General features: G+C 32.3%; 1 protein-coding gene across 2 annotated transcripts in view; it reads left to right on the top strand.

Moving 5' to 3' along the window:
• LOC111060604 (ras-related protein Rab-23-like) overlaps window positions 1-22,681 on the top strand; it is a 94,848-nt gene that overhangs the window by 43,633 nt on the left and 28,534 nt on the right. For both annotated transcript variants that reach the window (XM_039421818.1, XM_039421817.1), the window contains exon 3: window positions 6,336-6,457. In XM_039421818.1, coding sequence (XP_039277752.1) covers window positions 6,336-6,457 — 122 coding nt within the window. The remainder of the gene's footprint in view (window positions 1-6,335; window positions 6,458-22,681) is intronic.

The following is a 22,681-nucleotide window of genomic DNA, read 5'->3' as shown; positions in this document are numbered from 1 at the left end:
TATGACTATATAGGCCTAACGCTCATTTTAAATTTTAGGTGGAAATGTTACTGGACATTAATTGTGGAGATTTTCATGCTCTTATAATCTTATAATATTCATATTTTTATTTAATCATTAGTTGCCTACCCTTTTTCTGTTTCTAATTTACGCAACATGCTTAGCCCATAAAAATGCAATAGCATGGACAATAATTGTTTCATTATCACCTTAGTAATTTTTTAATTAATGATTGATTCGAATATTTTTCAAAATTAGAAATATCTTCATCTATTGGGAACTGCGATGTTGATATTTTCAATTTTCTCTTGAAATTACTGTAATGACACAATGGGGCTAGAAGGGGACTATGACACAATGACTGCTAATGCTGCAGGAATCAATGGTAAGGTAGACCTATGTTTAACTTAGCTCATATAAAAGTTGAAAATAATCAAGAAGAAATTATATTTTCATTTCAGGAATGTATAGTAGAGTTATGAAAAAGTCAGTTTAGGATAGATTTGTAAAGAGTTGAAAATTGTGATTAGGAGAATTATTAAAAATACTTTATTAGGTAGCAGTTGATCGTATTCTCATGCAATTTGACGTATTACAATGAGGGTGGAGGGTGGCGCTTTTCCAGGACTTTCCATTCAGTTTTATGACCATTGAGACATTTGCATTCCAAATGTTGGTTGGGCAGTTTTCGTTAGTCGATATGACTGCGGGTCCCTCTGGCCAGTGTAGACGGCGTAGAATGACTCAGCATACAACCAACCACAGCAAACCTTATTTATTATGGGCACAAGGGCTTGCCCTTAGCAGGGTGCTCCTCACCGCCCTGAAAGGGTCTAGGGTCGGTCACCCCTTTGGTCCCTTATTTATTCCTTTGCTCCGCGAATACATGCAATAGAACCTTCCAACCACAGAGCTATATTATATGGGTTCCTTTAAGATATAACACTATATAGACATAGTTCTATGCTTCCAAACGATATCCTTGCTTCTATTCCACTACCTCCGTCAAATAAGGTTCATTCATTAGTCAGTATTCTGGAAAATTATGCTTATTGTAGTTTTGCCTTTCTTACTTTAATATTTATAGTGATTTTTAAAGCAATATGCTCAACTCTCAAGAAATTGCTATCTTTTATATCATTCAACTATCAATGAAATGTGTAATGAAGAATATAAATCTGAACTATTCTGATCTTTTGTTTTTAATTGTTTTTATATCAATGAGAACTTTAAGTTGAGTGGATGTCCAGTAAACTAGAATCTAGTTTAACCCATTATCCCAATGAATTAAACTAGAATCTAGTTTAACCCATTATACCAATGAATTTGAAGTTACCAATCTCATTCACTTTCAGTTTGAATGAGTTTAGTAAAAACTAAAATAGACCATCTTAGTTGATAATAGTATTTAGTGAATAATAGATATAGCTTTTTTTGGACATGTGATGCGCAATGAGAAGTACAGATTCCTGCAGTTGATAATGGAGGGCAAGATTGAAGGAAGACGCCGGCCTGGAAGAAGGAAAACATCCTGGTTAAAGAACCTGAGAGAGTGGTTCAACATTGACTCAACATCTCTGTTCCGAGCAGCAGTCAATAGAATCCAAATTGCATTGATGATCGCCAATCTCCGTCGCGGAGCCGGCATATAGAAGAAGAAGAAGAAGAAGAGATATAGTTTTTCAAAATTACATACTGATTAATTTGTTCTACTGATTCAATAGGATTTTTACCCCAATACCAACTTCATTTTTGCAAAAGAAGTCTAAAACTTGTACGTGGAATCTCGATATAGTAAATCTCAAGGGACTGCTCAAAAATGTACTTTGGTACATTCACAACTTTAGACCTGTACAAGTTTGAGACTGTTTTTTTTTCTTTAGGGCGACTCTTGAATATAAATAGAAATCTAAGTACCCTTCTTAAAAAAATTATTTAGTCTCAACATTTTTCGGCTATATGATGCCATTATCAAGAAGTTTTAGACTTCTTGTGTAAAAGTGAAGGTTGTATTTGGGTAAACATCCTATTTAATCAGTAGATCAAATCTATAGCTTTGAATAACTGTATTTATTATTCACTAAATAAATTATTATATATTACGAGGTATGTACAAAATTAAGGTGTGTACTAAACCAAGATTCCACTGTATATGGACGTTTCAAGGGACTGCAGAAAAAATGTACTATAACGGGGTGAACTATATCGAGGCTCCACTGTATTAGTTAATTTACTATTGCATCAGAATACAAATTTAGGGTAGAAAACTTTTGTTTTCTATTTAGTGATGATTTCTCTCCCCTCTGCCTGCGCCGATCGATTGCGGCAGTCGTTCTAATGGAAATTTTATAGACCTACCTCACTTCATGAATGTCCAAATTGGGTGACAATCGAGTTCAATAGACTCATTTATAAGGAGAATGACAGCTCTCAGGTTTGCTACTCATGGATGGCTCATTTCGTGTGCTAGTTGACACGTGTAGTCAATATATGATAACTCTCACGCAACGCTATTCCCATCTAGATATGTCATATTCTATCATGATAAGTCCATTTGCAGAACAAAAACAAATAATTTGGGTGTATGCGTGATTAATTAAATGAAACTTTTCCAGTAAACAATTAGGCTACTTCATAAAAAATAAACACTCATGCATTTTTCAGTTATTTAGAAGCAGAATCACAGTGTTTAATTAAAATAAAGCTCTAGAACACATAGTTATTGTTTCAAATAGATGTTGTCTAAATTGGAACGATAAAATTTTCTTCTTATAAACCAAATCAACATGAACATTTGTTGTTAAGTTTGTTAATTGAATTTGAATTATGTACGTGGTTAAGTGGTAGAGTGGACATTACTGTCCAAACTTCGCCATGCCAACAAATAAAAAAGTCATTCTAGTCTATTAGGAAAAATGCTAGTACAGTATAAAAATGTTAGTATATTGGAATCAAGTTATAAATGTATTCATTATTGACTATTGATTTCTTACTCTTGACTAGTTATTCATTGAAATAGATGTTGTCCTAATTGGAACGATAAAATTTTCTTCTTATAAACCAAATCAACATGAACATTTGTTGTTAAGTCTGTTAATTTAATCTGAATTATGTACGTGGTTAAGTGTGTAACATATTTTAATTTGGATAGATAAATAAAAATCCCTAGCTGAAATATTTATAGGTCTAAGTGAAGTAATTGGCTAATATCGCCAAAGAGATAACATAAAGATTAGATAATATCAGACGTCCTGGCTAAACTGTACAACAGCCTAAGAGGGATGGAAATAATTTTTGCTAATATATAATATTATATAAAATATTGAAAATTGAGGTTAGGCATAAACATTTAGTGATCGGCGACCTAACGATCGACCGAGCCATACAACGTAGAATCTGACCAAACACTTTGGCAGAAATTTATTGTGGCAAAACGGTATGCAATTTGAGGAACTAAAGGTCTCACGTGGCTAATTATTATGATGTATGAAACAAATAATAACCTATAAAAAATTACTTAGCATGTAGAGAGCATTATTTAAAAACCCATTAAAAATAATTAAATGTATTAAGGAAGTAGGAGGTTACCGGGCGCATGAATACTGTAATAATTTGCATGCACCAATCAAATAATGGCAATTGATAGGCGGCAATAGTGAGCCGATTCAAAAATATTTGTATATATTTCTACAAATAAATAGAATTTATAATAAAATTGTTATATAGTCTATGTTTTGGATATGGCCCGAAGACAAAGAAATTATTATATATATAACATAAGCAATAATTTAATATTTTAGCACGGTCTATTTGAGCCTTGAATGGTGGAGGACTAGAATATTCAAATTTTATGCAAATTTGAAAATCGGAAATGAAAATTGTAAAATTGAGAAACGAGAACCACACTCGCCTGCCAACTGCCACCATGAGAGGTCACTAAAAATTATAGAGCGTAATACCTTGCTATATCTTGTAATAATTTAAAGTTAAATTTAATTACTAAACTTCTTATAAGACTTTGTGATGCTCTTATAAAGCAAAAGTCATTTTTTAAATAATTTGTAACCCCTTGGAAGAGACGACTCCGGCTACAATAATCCAGGACCACCGGGAGTTGGATCGACATCAACAGCTCATAAGAAAATTCCGACACGTGAGTGGAAAATATTGAAATAGTGATAGGGCGCCCTCAGTGCTTCGAAATTAAATAAGAATCAAAGCTAGCTCGTCGAAAGGGTTTCTTATAAATTAAGAATTTGGTAAAAATACTTGCGCAAGTAAATGTAGTATTAAAGGTATTTTATTAGAAAGTAACGAATCAATCCACATATCAGAAGATCTATAAATCAAAGAAGTATAAAATCTAGGCTGTTAATACATATTCATATGATCATTAATTTCTGCAATATAATTTACGATAGTTTGTTGTAGCTCTGATTCGCTAGATGTATTGCTCTATTTATTCCTTCAGGTGCCGAATCTCGCACCCTGAGATAAAAAATATATTTATTACAAAGAAATCTATTAGATACTATAGAATTTAATATATATATTTGGAATACTAGTTTGTCAATTTATCATGCTGACCTAAAAATCTATTCAAAATAGAATTGTCCAAGTCGACAAGTATTAGCAAGCTGATATCGCAGCTACATGTAAGTAAATGCATATGATCATAAAAATGAAAGCACATGGTAACGTTTCGTGCTATAAAATTTAAAGAATAATATTAGCCTGTGATATTTTATTGATTTCGAATATTGTTCTATCTTATATTATATATTTTTTGTCGCTCTATATATTTTTTGCTCTGATTTATTTTTTTTGCAATATTTGTTAATATATGTATCAAATTGTTTATGGTGTGCGATTTATTTTTTATTCCTCAATACTATAGGATAAGTACCATATATATATATTTTTTTTTAATAAATTATCAGTATTATTTTTATAAGCTCCTGTATGAGCCCATTAATGTATGATGACAAGAACATGTCGTACTAAAGTGAGACTGTATCCTATAAAAAACCACGACCTTGATTATTATAATTATTAAAATATTTCATGCTCTACCGACTGATGCCAAGCAGGAGGCTAATCGTTATTTAACTATAAAAAATAACGTGACAAGTGGTAGAGTGGACATTACTGTCCAAACTTCGCCACGTCAATAAATAAAAAAGTCATTCTAGTCTATTAGGAAAAATGCTAGTACAGTATAAAAATGTTAGTATATTGGAATCAAGTTATAAATGTATTCATTATTGACTATTGACTTCTTACTCTTGACTAGTTATTCTTTCAAATAGATGCTGTCTTAATTGGAACGATAAAATTTTCTTCTTATAAACCAAATCAACATGAATATTTGTTAAGTTTGTTAATTGAATTTGAATTATGTACGTGGTTAAGTGGACATTACTGACCAAACTTCGCCACGTCAACAAATAAAAAAGTCATTCTAATCTATTAGGAAAAATGTTAGTATATTGGAATCAAGTTTTAAATGTATTCATTATTTACTATTGACTTCATCTACTATGCTGATTGATTAATGATCATTTCAGGCATCATCTCGTCTTCCAAAGAAATCCTTCTAATATTACAAATTAATTGATAAAATCACGATTAAAAAATATAATCGGATCTCTATCAATCAAAGAGCATTGATTGGCTTAATGTTGAGATAGTAATTGATTTTGTTGACACTGTAATAACTATTATTGCTACATTATAAGCCAGCCCTGTAATTTTACTCATTATTATTATTATCATTATCATTAGCTGTCGTAAAAAATGCTACTATAACACTTATTTTGCAGATTACTTGAGTATCTTCAATTAGGACTGAATAATCAAACATTAACCAAATGAAGATTTTGTCGTTGTTCAGTGATAAATGTTATTAACGGGAATTCACAATGAAACCTCCTCGTATCAAAATATCTGGTATAACATCTATATTTGGAAATCATCAGTGACGCAGTGGCCAGTTTTAAAAATCAATAGGCAATTCATGGTATTCAGTGTGTAACCTATCTCTGTTAATCAATGAATTATTCACTATGGTACAGAAATAGTAAAGTTATGGTATATTTTACAACTATAACACCTGTCCATTGAGAAAATCGATTCATTGGTAAATAGAGTGCTCAATTTAAAGTGAGAGTGCGAGAGTGAGAGTGAGGGTGTGTGTGAGGAGGGTGTTGGTGAAGTGTCGTCAGCCAACAACCCTCCTCCTCCTCCTCGCACCTTTCATTCATCGTTAATCGTTGTGTCCAATTTATTTTTGCTTCTCATTTTTATTTGATTGCTTTTGTTTCGATTGTTTGTAGGTGGTGATTGTCGGCAATGGAGCGGTAGGCAAGTCCAGCATGATTCAAAGGTACTGCAAGGGCACTTTCACCAAGGACTATAAGAAAACTATCGGTGTGGACTTTCTTGAAAGGCAGATAGAGTGAGTTATCAGTTTCAGATTTTTCCTATCATTCAGTCATCCCGTAGTGTATGAAAATTTCGTACAAAATGAAACCCTTTATCCTATTTCCTACTAAACTAGTAGGACCATCGGAGCCCTATTGATAATATGAAGCTTAAATTTTATACTTTACCAACAATTAGAGAAATTAGGAGGCTATTATTTATTTTTATTAATTCAATATATTGATATTGAATAAAATTATTTGAATATTAAGTGGAAATCAGTCTTCCAACTGGTGACATTTTGTAGAATACGTTGCCTACTCCATGATCACAACCCGTTCTAAAGTTTCCAATAACTGATTTCACATTTCCTTCATCGAATCCAATTTAGCATCAGTGTTCATCCATGAATACCCAACTGTTAACATTTGGGTTTAGTAGGAGATAATGGGGTTTCATTTTTACAGAAAATGTCATAGCTAATCACAATCTTTTCCATAGTTTAGTCATTTCTATTCCCTTTTGCTGATGAAAATTTCTATTATTATCTCAAGTATTCTTTCATTCTCTAATATTATTTCTCCATTACAGTTAAGATTATCATGTTTAACAGATTCTTCTTCCAAAAATTGTTCATATTGAACCATATCATTACTTACTTACACCTTCATATATTGTATGTACCACTGCGATTCGCAAGACGGCGGCGGGATAGAATAGAATAGAATGACTGCCTTTATTTTATACCTGGGAGGGCGAAGTTAGGGCGCAGTCGGCCCTCTCTTACACTTAACCCTCAGGATAGGGAGAAATGTTAAGTCGTGGTTAAATGGTTGAAATCGTAACCGTTGCCGTCATGCGAATCGCTAAGGTGTGCACAAAGGATAAACGTTGTTTCAAATGAAAAAATCCAACACGAGTCATTGTTACACTAATAAAACAGACCATTTTGAATTAACAGTAGACTACACTTTCTTCTTCAAACAAAGGTCACCAATCATTGAAAAGCAATGTGAAAATCAATATTTCGATTTTCGTTTTGTATTTTATGAAGAGTTTGGCTGTAAAATATGATACCGCCACGCCTTCTACGTAATTTGAGTCGTGGATGTAGTGTCTCTTTGGACAACTATTTTGCATTTGGGAGTTGAAACAGTTGAATTGTTAGAAACAGTTAAATTAAACTAGTTGAAACGGTTGAATTAATAAAATCTGCTAAATTAAACTAGTTGAAACGATGGAATCCATTTGAAAACGGTTGAATTAAACTACAGTAGTTGAAACGATCAAATCAAACTTCATTGAATTATGTACACCGGTCGATAAATGTAGAGTAGTGGTTGAGTGTTTGAGTTCGTTTGAGTTTTGCATTTGAAACGGCGAAATTTAGCTAGTTGAACTAGACTTCTTGAATTATGCACATCCGTCAATGAACGTGGGCTAATCGCCAACGATCAGATCTTATCACTGAAATTTAAATACTGCAAACCAACGACTCTCATAGTCTGTGTAATTAATTGTTACCCACACACATTCTCTGGAAAGTTAGCCCATTTTTTTCAAAGTGATTTGTACTTGTTCAAGAAACCATCGATCTGGGTTTCTTGGTGGAAATTGTTGAGGTCGTTTGTAATTGGTAAGTCGTCACGCGACCTCTTTCATATCGAGAACGCAATGTGTTGTGAAAGTACAAATGTGTGCGGCATGAATGAACTGCGAAGCACATGTGTTGATTACATGTTGACATTACCTACATTGTTCAGTGGTCCGCCTTTCATTGATATTGTGTTCTTATCGTTGCCTACCACTGTTAGCATGTTTTCTTTGTATATTATATATTTCTTTGCTGGAGAGCGAAAAATAACTTCTGTAATGCTACTTGAGATAGGTGGGAAAATGTGTCAGCTTGAGTGCAGAAAATAGCTCTTGATTACGGTATCTTTCGTGTTTCACTAATATATTTCTGCTCTGATGATTATAAATGTTCACCTGATGGCCAGGTATAACACCTAGGTTGTGATTTTGTCGACACAAGTAGAATCAATGATTTATCCAATATTGATAGGTATTATTTATCCATTAATTCCTCCTCATTCCTGGAGAACACCTCATTTATTAATTATGAATATATCAATTTCAAAGTCTCCAATTTTCAAGACATTTTGTCACAAAATGGGTTCATTATAATTTACCTATTTAACGCTGTTCGGTACACTTTTTTTATTTAAATTGGATAATCTTTCTCAATAAAATTGTTAAGAGTGAGAAAAAGTGGCAACTGAAATTTTTAAGTGGTGTAATTAGCGAGTTGTGAGAGTTATGGGTCGTTGAAGTGCTGAATCCGTTTTCTTTCCAGATCATAAACGGTTTCAACTATTTTAATAGAACTCATGATAATTCGAAAAATTTATCTTTCCAAACTAAAACATTTTATTCCCCATATCGTTCATAAATAAAAAAGTGAATTTCTTTGTAAATTCGATAACTTGTTTATTTTGGCATTAATCGAGAAAAACGCATATTAGAACAAAGCCAATGATATATTGAAAGTATTAAAAAAACTCCAATGGAAAATTCGAAACCGTTTATGATCTGGAAAGAAAACGGAGTTAGCACGTTCAACAACCCATAACTCGCTTATTACACCACTTAAAAATTTCAGTTGCCACTTTTTCTCACTCTTATAATGATGATCTTAACAATTATTTTGAAAAAGATTATCCAATTAAAAAAAAAGTGAAGCGAACAGCCTTAACTCATTAAGTTTGTTTTTGTATGTGTAGCCTATCCAAAATAAATTTTGTTTGATTTGACTTAGGTAGTTGAATTTATACTGTAATTGATTAATAAGAGAATAATTAGACTACTTGATATTTTCTTCGACAATACCTGAAAGCTGGACTTGTTGTGACTGATTTTTTTACTTGTAACAGAAAAATGTTTAAGAAGGGTCTTTCCATTCTGCACTTTTATTCTTATAGAGATCCATTATGTTTGAGCTGCAACTGTAAATTTACCTAATAAATACATTTTTGCATTTTCGTTAACTGATTCCGGTTGTATGTTTGGTCGTTAGAACGGTATCAGTATTTTCTCGTGGCAAGATATTGCACTAGTGAGTGAAGAGTATCTTTGAACCATGAAGTCACGCTACTTCCAATGTTATAATTGCTATGCAAGAAATCCGCTAGATCAAAGAATTTCATCTCTTCTGATCCTCCTTTTTCAGTTTTTACAACTCAGACAATACACATGCCAATTACATAAGGATATTCTATCATATCAAAATTATGTTAGAAAAGGAATAATAAACTATTTATAATTAGAATGATTATAGGAAGAAGGAACAAACTGCTGGGACGCTGGGATATCATTCTACAATAGAAATAAAAATTTCTGTTTTATAGAGATTCAATAAGAGGGGAGCTTTTTTTAAACGGATGTTCTGTTGCACCATATTAAACAACAGAAGACAAATATTCTTTATTCATTTATACAATAAGTACATTATAAAAATGATAGGGAGAGGAAAAATAAGGTAACTGTGTGCTATTCCTCTCCCAAATTTAGATAACACATAGTCCGAAATAGGTTAAGTCTTGTAGTTGTCCAATTCACAAAATTTCCAGTCCTCAAGTATTTTCACAAAGTAGATTTTCAAATTTAGATGCTCCAAAACTAACATACTGTTTATCTTATTCCAGTAATGATATAAGAATGGTTTGATGCAGTCTTAGAGTAAAGATACAGTTTAATATTGTAGTAATCATTTCTCTCTGATGCAGTTCTCTTGATAGTTTTGAAGTTGAGCTTCCATAGCAGGTTTTAGCCTATTTAAAAAATATATCAATTGCAATAGTGGTTGTTCTTTCGTCATTTATTTGAATTATTCTGATCAAAAACTCTCTCCAAAAACTTGGCGTTCCTATTTCTTTTACTTTGAAAACTACGTTCCAGCAATAGTTACAATGCAATCATTACCTGTTTATGAATATTATTGAAGTACTGGTAGAAAAAAATTGGTAACTTTGAATATTTTATGTTGCGTGGCCAATATAGAAGCGCATTCCAGTTCATTTATGACAACCCAATGAGTCAAGGTTAATCAAAGCCAGATAGAATTACTGCAATAGTCATAAATATATTTACACGCGGCTTAATGCTTCAGGTAGTTTGTAACGGTTTTTGCACGGTCTGAAAGGCTCCTAATCCATTTATAGCCTACAATATAATCAGTATTTGCTTGCTGTAAAGCTACATTGAGATGCTGCTCAATGCTCCTTCTCCTGTTGCGAGTGGTTTCCTACTCAGTTCATGAATGAAGGGCAAGTTCCTTCCAGTTACTTTTACAAGATAGAAAACTAAGTTTTCAGGATTCAAGTAAGCATTATCCAGATTTTTCATATAAAAGCAATAAAAAATGACGCTCTTGCGAAGCAATATGCTACATAGTTGACTCTCTGTTATCATTGCTTCAAATTTTCAACAAAGTTCAAGTTTTATGGTTTAGTTTTAGTTTTAGCTTTTTATATACACAAGTTTTGGTTTTTTATTATATTGGTATTGCTAAAAAAATAGGATTTATATTGCATATTGATTGGCTGATAACTAAGAAATATCTAAATTAAAATTGGATAATACACAGGACGCCACATATCACACCCACTCATATTGTTAAAGGTTTGCTACGATATTAAGATTGCAAAAAATAATCTATGCTTATAATAAAAAATCAAAAAATCTCAATCAAGAGATGGGAAAGTGAAACTGCCCTTGACTTGCCAACTAATTTGCATTTAAATTGAAAACTCGGTAACTTGGAAAATTTTGACATAAATGAGTCAAATAACTTCTTGCACGTTTTCTTTTTGTCGTTAAACAGGTTTCCTAATCAAGACGATACTGCATACATGAGATACCGAAAATATATTCTGTAGTTCATCAAGATATTCAGTTCATATTCAATTTTTGAATCAATAAGTTGAAGGAAAAAGGTGTTTCAATTTTTAAATCTAACAGACTTGCTTGAGTATCAAACTCATTATTACAGTCCAAGCAATGAATATAACAGTAATTATTTGTAATCTTGTTCTTATTCATTTAGGCAGAACATTCGAAAGGATATGACGATAAAAGCTATATGAATAAATAGATCCTGTTCTGTTTCAGTTTCATAATATAGGCTACGTTATTGTGAAGATGAAGTATCAAAACGCATTTTTTCAAGTGAAGGTGAAAATTTGTAGTTTTTATTTGAATTTATTTATTTTAATATATTTATTCAAATTCGCCCTAGTTTACATTGATCGTCAAACAGTTCTATTTTGTTATGCGGATTGCGGCGTCGAGGAATTCGGTCTTTCCAAGCATCGTGATAACTATAAAACAACATTTTCCGATCTCATAAGAGAGTTGTTGGCTCTCTTTCTCCCCCAAAATGGCTTCAATCCCTACTCCTCAATCTCCATTTATCTGAATGACTTGGCAGTATTGTTTCGGCTGCTTTGTTCCATGAGGCATAACTACCATCCTGCTTGCAATTTCATGGGCAACTCGTTGAATGTTAGGTGCCTAAGTTTTGAAGGAACAGTGGTGCACTTTGTGCTGTAGACGCCTTTTCTGTATGGGTCCATTTGAATCGGCACTTTTCGTTGTTTTTCAACCATCTAATAATTGAAATACTGTACTGTGCCGTGGCGTGCCGTACATGGTCGACACCGATTACTGTTCCGTTCCAGACGAATGCTTTTTGTATGGCGCTTCTTTTGTGCCTCAGACATCGTGATATCATTGCCAGTGCCATCCATTGCTGGATGCACTGAGCATTTTTTCTAACGGCATCGCAACATTTACACTACTATTTCAATTTCTCTGATTTCATCAATTTTCTGTTCAAGTCGGATAATTTCATTGATTTCCTGTAAATCTATAATTCCTATAATCTTCCCAATTCACACATTTTCCCTGATATAACATATTCGAACTTTATTGCCTTGTATAATAATCATTAGGTACTTGAGAATATTGTTAGTTCATTAACCTTACAGTTGTGTTGTGAATTGTGAGTGATGTTGTGGTACTCTTCCATAATGAAAACACAAATTTAAAATTGTCAACCACTTTTGTATTGCTTCAACCACTGTGAATAGATGAGTAGATAGTTGGAGACTACTTATTAAATTATTATTATAATAATAAAAAGTGGTTGACAATTTTAAATTTGTGTTTTCATGGTTAGTTTATTATTTTTCATCTTGTTGAGCAGTGCAGTGAGATATTGTTGTATTTTTGCTTGTATTTGTGAATATTGTGAATTGGAATAAGTAAAATTTGAATTCAAATAATATATTGATTCGTTAGTGGGAATAATATTACGTTTCCCCTATGACGTTTTTGTAAGATTGTATCTGACAATCATAATAGAAATATAATATTATTGTCACGTCCATGTATGATTTAGTATGTATTTTTTCATCGCTATTGCGAACCACACACAATTCAATTAAATTTATTAAAAAACAAAATACACAATATAAAATACAAAAACAATACTTGTTTGGAACTGGGAGTCAGAATTGATGGAAATCATTTAATACTCATTTGAAATCGATACTATCCAATGGGTTATTTAAAAAAAATGTTTGGTGAATCTTGGGGAATTGCCGTGAAATGTAGATGAAAAGTCGTGTGAAACTAAACAACTAACAATAGGATGTACACACACTAAACAACAACTACCCTACACGGGTGTAGGTATAAAGGCAAAACACCTACCCTACCTTACACCCTAACCCCAAACCCTAGGTTGGGACTGTATGAATTGAAAGAGAAGAAAAACATCCTTTTCCACTGAGGATATTAGGATGTTGAGTCTTCCCATAAGTTCACAACTTATATGTTCTTGAATTAATGATGAGATGAGTGTAAATAATGAATTTGAGAATTTTTTTCTAACAAAAATTTGATAAGCAATGGTACAATTTCATACATTGAATATTTAGTTTTCAAAATGCGTTGGTTGTTGAACTATTTCAGTGATGAGCATCAAACTATGACATTTTTGTATTTTAAAATTGAATGAAAGATCACCTGCTTGGGACTTGGAAGACAAGCCTCTACTATGCTCTGTGGCCTTTCTTGTTTTTAAGGCTATTCCTGAGTTGATATAAGAAGTGATAATAATTAATGGCTATCCGAGACAGATCATCCAAGAAGGTAACATATAGTGCTCCGTCCAGTCATTACTTCACTTAAAATTATTCTTTGTTGATTTTTTTAGACTAAGTGACCTTTCCAGTACTGACTTCACTAGAAACGCTCTAGACCGGTAGTTGCTCACCATTAGCTTTATTTGGTGGAAGATTATTGACCCGCGTCAAGACATTCATCATCATCATCATCATCGTCATCATCACCAACGCGACGCCTCCGTGGGAAATAGTTTATCAGTTGAGGAGCTCCTTCACTTTCACACACAAACCATTCCACCGGTTATCCAATCACCAATCAATTTCTGATGAAAATCTCTAAATGTCAATAGATAATCATTAAAATTTTATCAGAGATTAAACCGTTATATATTCGTGTAATCGGCTATTTTAGAAATAGCAGAAGAAGATTATTAAAAATAATTTGTTCGTCTACTATATATTTTTTACAATAATTCTGAATTTTCTTTTATTTTTCTTCAACATTTCTCCATTTTTGTCATCGTAATCATAGATAATCTCTTCTCCTTTGTTGCTAAAATGAGTGTGAAGGAAATTCATGACTTTACAAATCAAATAGTCCTGTAACTATTTCTGTTATGGAAAAACTTGAGGTTGTCACAATTTACAATGAAAAACTAAGCATTATAGTTAAATCTAGTGACTCAACTATTATTTATTAATCTATAATATTATAAAGGAAAGAATTGGCTTATACACGTACGGGATAGGAAATTCACGAATGACGCATTAGCCTACACGTCTTAACTACTGGACTGATTAACTTGAAATTTCGCCTATTGCCTATTGGTTCTTAATTTACCGTGAATGGTTATAGGCCTATTTTTAATTCTTCAATATTTCAGTAGATCAAGTTTTCAGTTTGTCAAGTTTTTAATAAGACCCTTGCGGAGCACTAGCTATCTCCAGTAGTACTAGTATCTCCGGATACTAGTAAGACATATTTGTTATAAACTTTGCCTTTATTATACATACTCTTGTATTTTTATTGTATGTTTTGTGTATATTGGTCAATGTTGTATAGTTTTTCAGGTTCAATGTCTTGTGTTTCGTATTTCTGTCCATTTCAATGAATCGATTATACTTTCATTGATTGAAAAATACTTTTCTCTGTGAATGGAAGAATTTTCAGCGTAATCAAGTAATTCAATAATTGGCGATTAGTGAAACATTGTGTTGAGGCAGTTTTCGATTAATGAAGCGTCTATTTTTATGGAAGGTCGTTTGCATCCACTTGCGCTGCGCTGCCTTTTGCGTAATCAATCGATTCGCTAAGTTCAAGTTGGAGGTCAAAATCAAGCCCCTTCTTCAAGTATTAATATCTTATGGAAACACGAGAATAGCCGCCACTTTAAAACAAGATTCATCATAGGTATCTTTTATACCATAAATATAGTACTGAAATACAGAAAATAAAAACACCTCGCGCACTCTGTGATTTGCATTATTTGATGATCACATCAATAGATCAATAGAGCTCTCAAAATAATTTTTCTATAACTTAACAATTATTTTGAAAAAGATTATCCAATTAAAAAAAAAGTGAAGCGAACAGCCTTAACTCATTAAGTTTGTTTTTGTATGTGTAGCCTATCCAAAATAAATTTTGTTTGATTTGACTTAGGTAGTTGAATTTATACTGTAATTGATTAATAAGAGAATAATTAGACTACTTGATATTTTCTTCGACAATACCTGAAAGCTGGACTTGTTGTGACTGATTTTTTTACTTGTAACAGAAAAATGTTTAAGAAGGGTCTTTCCATTCTGCACTTTTATTCTTATAGAGATCCATTATGTTTGAGCTGCAACTGTAATTTACCTAATAAATACATTTTTGCATTTTCGTTAACTGATTCCGGTTGTATGTTTGGTCGTTAGAACGGTATCAGTATTTTCTCGTGGCAAGATATTGCACTAGTGAGTGAAGAGTATCTTTGAACCATGAAGTCACGCTACTTCCAATGTTATAATTGCTATGCAAGAAATCCGCTAGATCAAAGAATTTCATCTCTTCTGATCCTCCTTTTTCAGTTTTTACAACTCAGACAATACACATGCCAATTACATAAGGATATTCTATCATATCAAAATTATGTTAGAAAAGGAATAATAAACTATTTATAATTAGAATGATTATAGGAAGAAGGAACAAACTGCTGGGACGCTGGGATATCATTCTACAATAGAAATAAAAATTTCTGTTTTATAGAGATTCAATAAGAGGGGAGCTTTTTTTAAACGGATGTTCTGTTGCACCATATTAAACAACAGAAGACAAATATTCTTTATTCATTTATACAATAAGTACATTATAAAAATGATAGGGAGAGGAAAAATAAGGTAACTGTGTGCTATTCCTCTCCCAAATTTAGATAACACATAGTCCGAAATAGGTTAAGTCTTGTAGTTGTCCAATTCACAAAATTTCCAGTCCTCAAGTATTTTCACAAAGTAAATTTTCAAATTTAGATGCTCCAAAACTAACATACTGTTTATTTTATTCCAGTAATGATATAAGAATGGTTTGATGCAGTCTTAGAGTAAAGATACAGTTTAATATTGTAGTAATCATTTCTCTCTGATGCAGTTCTCTTGATAGTTTTGAAGTTGAGCTTCCATAGCAGGTTTTAGCCTATTTAAAAAATATATCATTTGCAATAGTGGTTGTTCTTTCGTCATTTATTTGAATTATTCTGATCAAAAACTCTCTCCAAAAACTTGGCGTTCCTATTTCTTTTACTTTGAAAACTACGTTCCAGCAATAGTTACAATGCAATCATTACCTGTTTATGAATATTATTGAAGTACTGGTAGAAAAAAATTGGTAACTTTGAATATTTTATGTTGCGTGGCCAATATAGAAGCGCATTCCAGTTCATTTATGACAACCCAATGAGTCAAGGTTAATCAAAGCCAGATAGAATTACTGCAATAGTCATAAATATATTTACACGCGGCTTAATGCTTCAGGTAGTTTGTAACGGTTTTTGCACGGTCTGAAAGGCTCCTAATCCATTTATAGCCTACAATATAATCAGTATTTGCTTGCTGTAAAGCTACATTGAGATGCTGCTCAATGCTCCTTCTCCTGTTGCGAGTGGTTTCCTACTCAGTTCATGAATGAAGGGCAAGTTCCTTCCAGTTACTTTTACAAGATAGAAAACTAAGTTTTCAGGATTCAAGTAAGCATTATCCAGATTTTTCATATAAAGCAATAAAAAATGACGCTCTTGCGAAGCAATATGCTACATAGTTGACTCTCTGTTATCATTGCTTCAAATTTTCAACAAAGTTCAAGTTTTATGGTTTAGTTTTAGTTTTAGCTTTTTATATACACAAGTTTTGGTTTTTTATTATATTGGTATTGCTAAAAAAATAGGATTTATATTGCATATTGATTGGCTGATAACTAAGAAATATCTAAATTAAAATTGGATAATACACAGGACGCCACATATCACACCCACTCATATTGTTAAAGGTTTGCTACGATATTAAGATTGCAAAAAATAATCTATGCTTATAATAAAAAATCAAAAAATCTCAATCAAGAGATGGGAAAGTGAAACTGCCCTTGACTTGCCAACTAATTTGCATTTAAATTGAAAACTCGGTAACTTGGAAAATTTTGACATAAATGAGTCAAATAACTTCTTGCACGTTTTCTTTTTGTCCTTAAACAGGTTTCCTAATCAAGACGATACTGCATACATGAGATACCGAAAATATATTCTGTAGTTCATCAAGATATTCAGTTCATATTCAATTTTTGAATCAATAAGTTGAAGGAAAAAGGTGTTTCAATTTTTAAATCTAACAGACTTGCTTGAGTATCAAACTCATTATTACAGTCCAAGCAATGAATATAACAGTAATTATTTGTAATCCTGTTCCTCTCTATTTAGACAGGACATCCAAAAGGATCTCTCTGACGATAAAAGCCATATGAATTAATAAATCCTGTTCTGTTTCAGTTTCATAATATAGGCTACGTTATTGTGAAGATGAAGTATCAAAACGCATATTTTCAAGTGAAGGTGAAAATTTGTAGTTTTTATTTGAATTTATTTATTTTAATATATTTATTCAAATTCGCCCTAGTTTACATTGATCGTCAAACAGTTCTATTTTGTTATGCGGATTGCGGCGTCGAGGAATTCGGTCTTTCCAAACAACAACACTCGTGATAGTAATGATAATAACTATAAAACAACATTTTTCGATCTCATGAAAGAGAGTTGTTGGCTCTCTTTCTCCCCCAAAATGGCTTCAATCCCTACTCCTCAATCTCCATTTATCTGAATGACTTGGCAGTATTGTTTCGGCTGCTTTGTTCCATGAGGCATAACTACCATCCTGCTTGCAATTTCATGGGCAACTCGTTGAATGTTAGGTGCCTAAGTTTTGTAGGAACAGTGGTGCACTTTGTGCTGTAGACGCCTTTTCTGTATGGGTCCATTTGAATCGGCACTTTTCGTTGTTTTTCAACCATCTAATAATTGAAATACTGTACTGTGCCGTGGCGTGCCGTACATGGTCGACACCGATTACTGTTCCGTTCCAGACGAATGCTTTTTGTATGGCGCTTCTTTTGTGCCTCAGACATCGTGATATCATTGCCAGTGCCATCCATTGCTGGATGCACTGAGCATTTTTTCTAACGGCATCGCAACATTTACACTACTATTTCAATTTCTCTGATTTCATCAATTTTCTGTTCAAGTCGGATAATTTCATTGATTTCCTGTAAATCTATAATTCCTATAATCTTCCCAATTCACACATTTTCCCTGATATAACATATTCGAACTTTATTGCCTTGTATAATAATCATTAGGTACTTGAGAATATTGTTAGTTCATTAACCTTACAGTTGTGTTGTGACTTGTGAGTGATGTTGTGGTACTTTTCCATAATGAAAACACAAATTTAAAATTGTCAACCACTTTTGTATTGCTTCAACCACTGTGAATAGATGAGTAGGTAGTTGGAGACTACTTATTAAATTATTATTATAATAATAAAAATTGGTTGACAATTTTAAATTTGTGTTTTCATTGTTAGTTTATTATTTTTCATCTTGTTGAGCAGTGCAGTGAGATATTGATTTTTGCTTGTACTTGTGAATATTGTGAATTGGAATAAATGAAATTTGAATTCAAAATAATATATTGATTCGTTAGCGGGAATAATATTACGTTTCCCCTATGACGTTTTTGTAAGATTGTATCTGACGATCATAATAGAAATATAATATTATTGTCACGTCCATTTATGATGTAGTATGTATTTTTTCATCGCTATAGCGAACCACACACAATTCAATTTAATTTATTTTAAAAAATACACAATGAAAATATAGAACACAAAAACAATACTACTCAAACTTGATTGGAACTGGGAGTCAGAATTGATGGAAATCATTCAATACTCATTTGAAATAGATACTATCCAATGGGTTATATAGGTTGGGACTGTATGAATTGAAAGAGAAGAAAAACATCCTTTTCCACTAAGGATATTAGGATGTTCAGTCTTCCCATAAGTTCACAACTTGTATGTTGTTGAATTAATGATGAGATGAGTGTAAATAATGAATTTGAGAATTTTTTTCAAACAAAAATTTGATAAGCAATGGTACAATTTCATACATTGAATATTTAGTTTTCAAAATGCGTTGGTTGTTGAACTATTTCAGTGATGAGCATCAAACTATGAAATTTTTGTATTTTAAAATTGAATCAAAGATCACCTGCTTGGGACTTGGAAGACAAGCCTCTTCTAGGCTCGGTGGCCTTTCTTGTTTTTAAGGCTATTCCTGAGTTCGTATAAGAAGTGATAATAATTAATGGCTATCCGAGAAAGATCATCCAAGAAGGTAACATATAGTGCTCCGTCCAGTCATTACTTCACTTAAAATTATTCTTTGTTGATTTTTTTAGATTAAGTGACCTTTCCAGTACTGACTTCACTAGAAACGCTCTAGACCGGTAGTTGCTCACCATTAGCTTTATTTGGTGGAAGATTATTGACCCGCGTCAAGACGTTCATCATCATCATCATCATCAACGCGACGTCTCCGTGGGAAATAGTTTATCAGTTGAGGCGGAGCTCCTTCACTTTCACACACAAACCATTCCGCCGGTTATCTAAAATTATCGATCAATTTCTTATGAAAATCTCTGAATGTCAATAGATAATCATTAAAATTTTATCAGAGATTAAACCGTTATATGTTCGTTTAATAGGCTATTTTAGAAATAGCAAAAGAAGATTATTTTAAAAATAATTTCTTCAACTATTTATGTTTTACAATTCTGAATTTTTCATTTCTCCATTTTTACTTTCCTTGAACTATTATCATAGGTAAGGAAAGTATTGCTTTCCGAAAAAAATTAAGGTACCCAAATTTCTATATTTCTATACGTTTCAAGGCCCCCTAAGTCCAAAAAGTGGTTTTTGGGTATTGGTCTGTATGTGTGTGTGTATGAGTGTATGAGCGTCTGTGTACACGATATCTCATCTCCCAATTAACGGAATGACTTTGATCAAATTTATACCTAGAATAGTCATTGATTAGTTCTATCAACTGCCACAAGTCCCATATCTGTAAAAAATGGAGCTCCGCCCCATCTATGCAAAGTTTGATTTTAGATTCCCAATTATCAAGCTTCAGATACAATTTAAACAAAAAATTCAAGTGGAAAAGATTGAGCATGAGAATCTCTACAATTAATGTTCAGTAACATTTTCACCTAAAATTGAAAATAAGTTCGAAGTTCGAGAAAATGAAATTATTCAATTTGCAAACTGTTGGCAAGTGTTGATTCTATTAAATCATTCACTATGAAGAGATAGCAGACTTCATTTGTCTGCAGCGTTATTGTCCTGTCACCAGCTGGCTTAGATCTTTGAATAGTATACTTGAGATGCGCGTGAACACTAGCGTCAGTTGATCAATTTTCATAACGGCAAGGAAAGTTGTGTGAGTGCGCCACACCAGATTTTTTTGTCATCGTAATCGTAGGTAATCACTTCTCCTTTGTTGCTAAAATGAGTGTGAAGGAAATTCATGACTTTACAAATCAAATAGTCCTGTAACTATTTCTGTTATGGAAAAACTTGAGGTTGTCACAATTTAGAATGAAAAACTAAGCATTATAGTTAAATCTAGTGACTCAACTATTATTTATTAATCTATAATATTATAAAGGAAAGAATTGGCTTATACACGTACGGGATAGGAAATTCACGAATGACGCATTAGCCTACACGTCTTAACTACTGGACTGATTAACTTGAAATTTCGCCTATTGCCTATTGGTTCTTAATTTACCGTGAATGGTTATAGGCCTATTTTTAATTCTTCAATATTTCAGTAGATCAAGTTTTCAGTTTGTCAAGTTTTTAATAAGACCCTTGCGGAGCACTAGCTATCTCCAGTAGTACTAATATCTCCGGATACTAGTAAGACATATTTGTTATAAACTTTCCCTTTATTATACATACTCTTGTATTTTTATTGTATGTTTTGTGTATATTGGTCAATGTTGTATAGTTTTTCAGGTTCAATGTCTTGTGTTTCGTATTTCTGTCCATTTCAATGAATCGATTATACTTTCATTGATTGAAAAATACTTTTCTCTGTGAATGGAAGAATTTTCAGCGTAATCAAGTAATTCAATAATTGGCGATTAGTGAAACATTGTGTTGAGGCAGTTTTCGATTAATGAAGCGTCTATTTTTATGGAAGGTCGTTTGCATCCACTTGCGCTGCGCTGCCTTTTGCGTAATCAATCGATTCGCTAAGTTCAAGTTGGAGGTCAAAATCAAGCCCCTTCTTCAAGTATTAATATCTTATGGAAACACGAGAATAGCCGCCACTTTAAAACAAGATTCATCATAGGTATCTTTTATACCATAAATATAGTACTGAAATAGAGAAAATAAAAACACCTCGCGCACTCTGTGATTTGCATTATTTGATGATGACATCAATAGAGCTCTCAAAATATAAAACTTATAATTGAAAGACGAAGTATTCTAAATTTAAAATTTTCATCTCGTATTTATTTTTGGACGAAAATAGAGCTTGAACTATTTACAAAGGAAACATAACCTATTTTTATGGACATGTAACATTATCAAAATTTGGGAATGGAATAGTTTTAGGCCAAGCCTGTTGTTCCTACCCAATCATATTATTTTATATGAATTGTAATATTGTATCCACGAATAAATAAAATAAAATAAAATAAATCTCTGTTCTATAAACGGATAATGTCCAACATTGTCCCTCAAATAACTAAATAATTTGTTCACAAAAATTACCTATTGAGCACATGTTTTTTAATTATTAATTTATTATTTCATGTTATATTACAACTATCACTATTAAGCTGCGTTTACACCAAAGTTATTAACAAAATGTTAATAACTTAATCCTTTTAGATTCTATTAGATTGAACATAACTTAATATCATATATGTTTTTGTCAGGTTCCATTCAAACTAATAGAATCGATGAGGATTAAGTTATTAACATTTTGTTAATAACTTTGGTGTAAACGCAGCTTTAGTCTTCGATTGCTGTCATTGCCTTCTGATGTGTATATCATGTGAATGTTAACGAAACTATCCATGGAAGTTATCTATGGAGTAGGAAATTCAATGCTCCTTTCAAAAAGCTGTCATTTTTTACATATTACATTCAGTATTCAGTATCTTTATCACCATATCTTCCTTGATTAGTGACCGAAAAAAACTTCATGAGAATCTACCTGTTGTACTATTCTTGAACATTTTGATTCGATTTTGAAACTTGTGCCTGCACTTTTTTAAAGATGATAAAGAAGACAATTTTGAATAAAATTTAGAATTTAGAAATAGGCCGACACATCTAGAAAATACCTGAGACTATACCTAATTCATGCAGGTGAACGGGCTAGAGTCAAGAAAACTTCAATTAATCTTGCCATGCCTGATTTAATAGGTTTATACTATAGAATAACACTACAATTTGAAATA

This window comes from Nilaparvata lugens, chromosome 2, assembly GCF_014356525.2.
Source record: "Nilaparvata lugens isolate BPH chromosome 2, ASM1435652v1, whole genome shotgun sequence".
NCBI classification, from domain to species: Eukaryota; Metazoa; Arthropoda; class Insecta; order Hemiptera; family Delphacidae; genus Nilaparvata; species Nilaparvata lugens.
The sequence above is the reverse complement of the archived record's forward strand: the minus strand, read 5'-3'. Positions and strand labels throughout refer to the sequence as shown.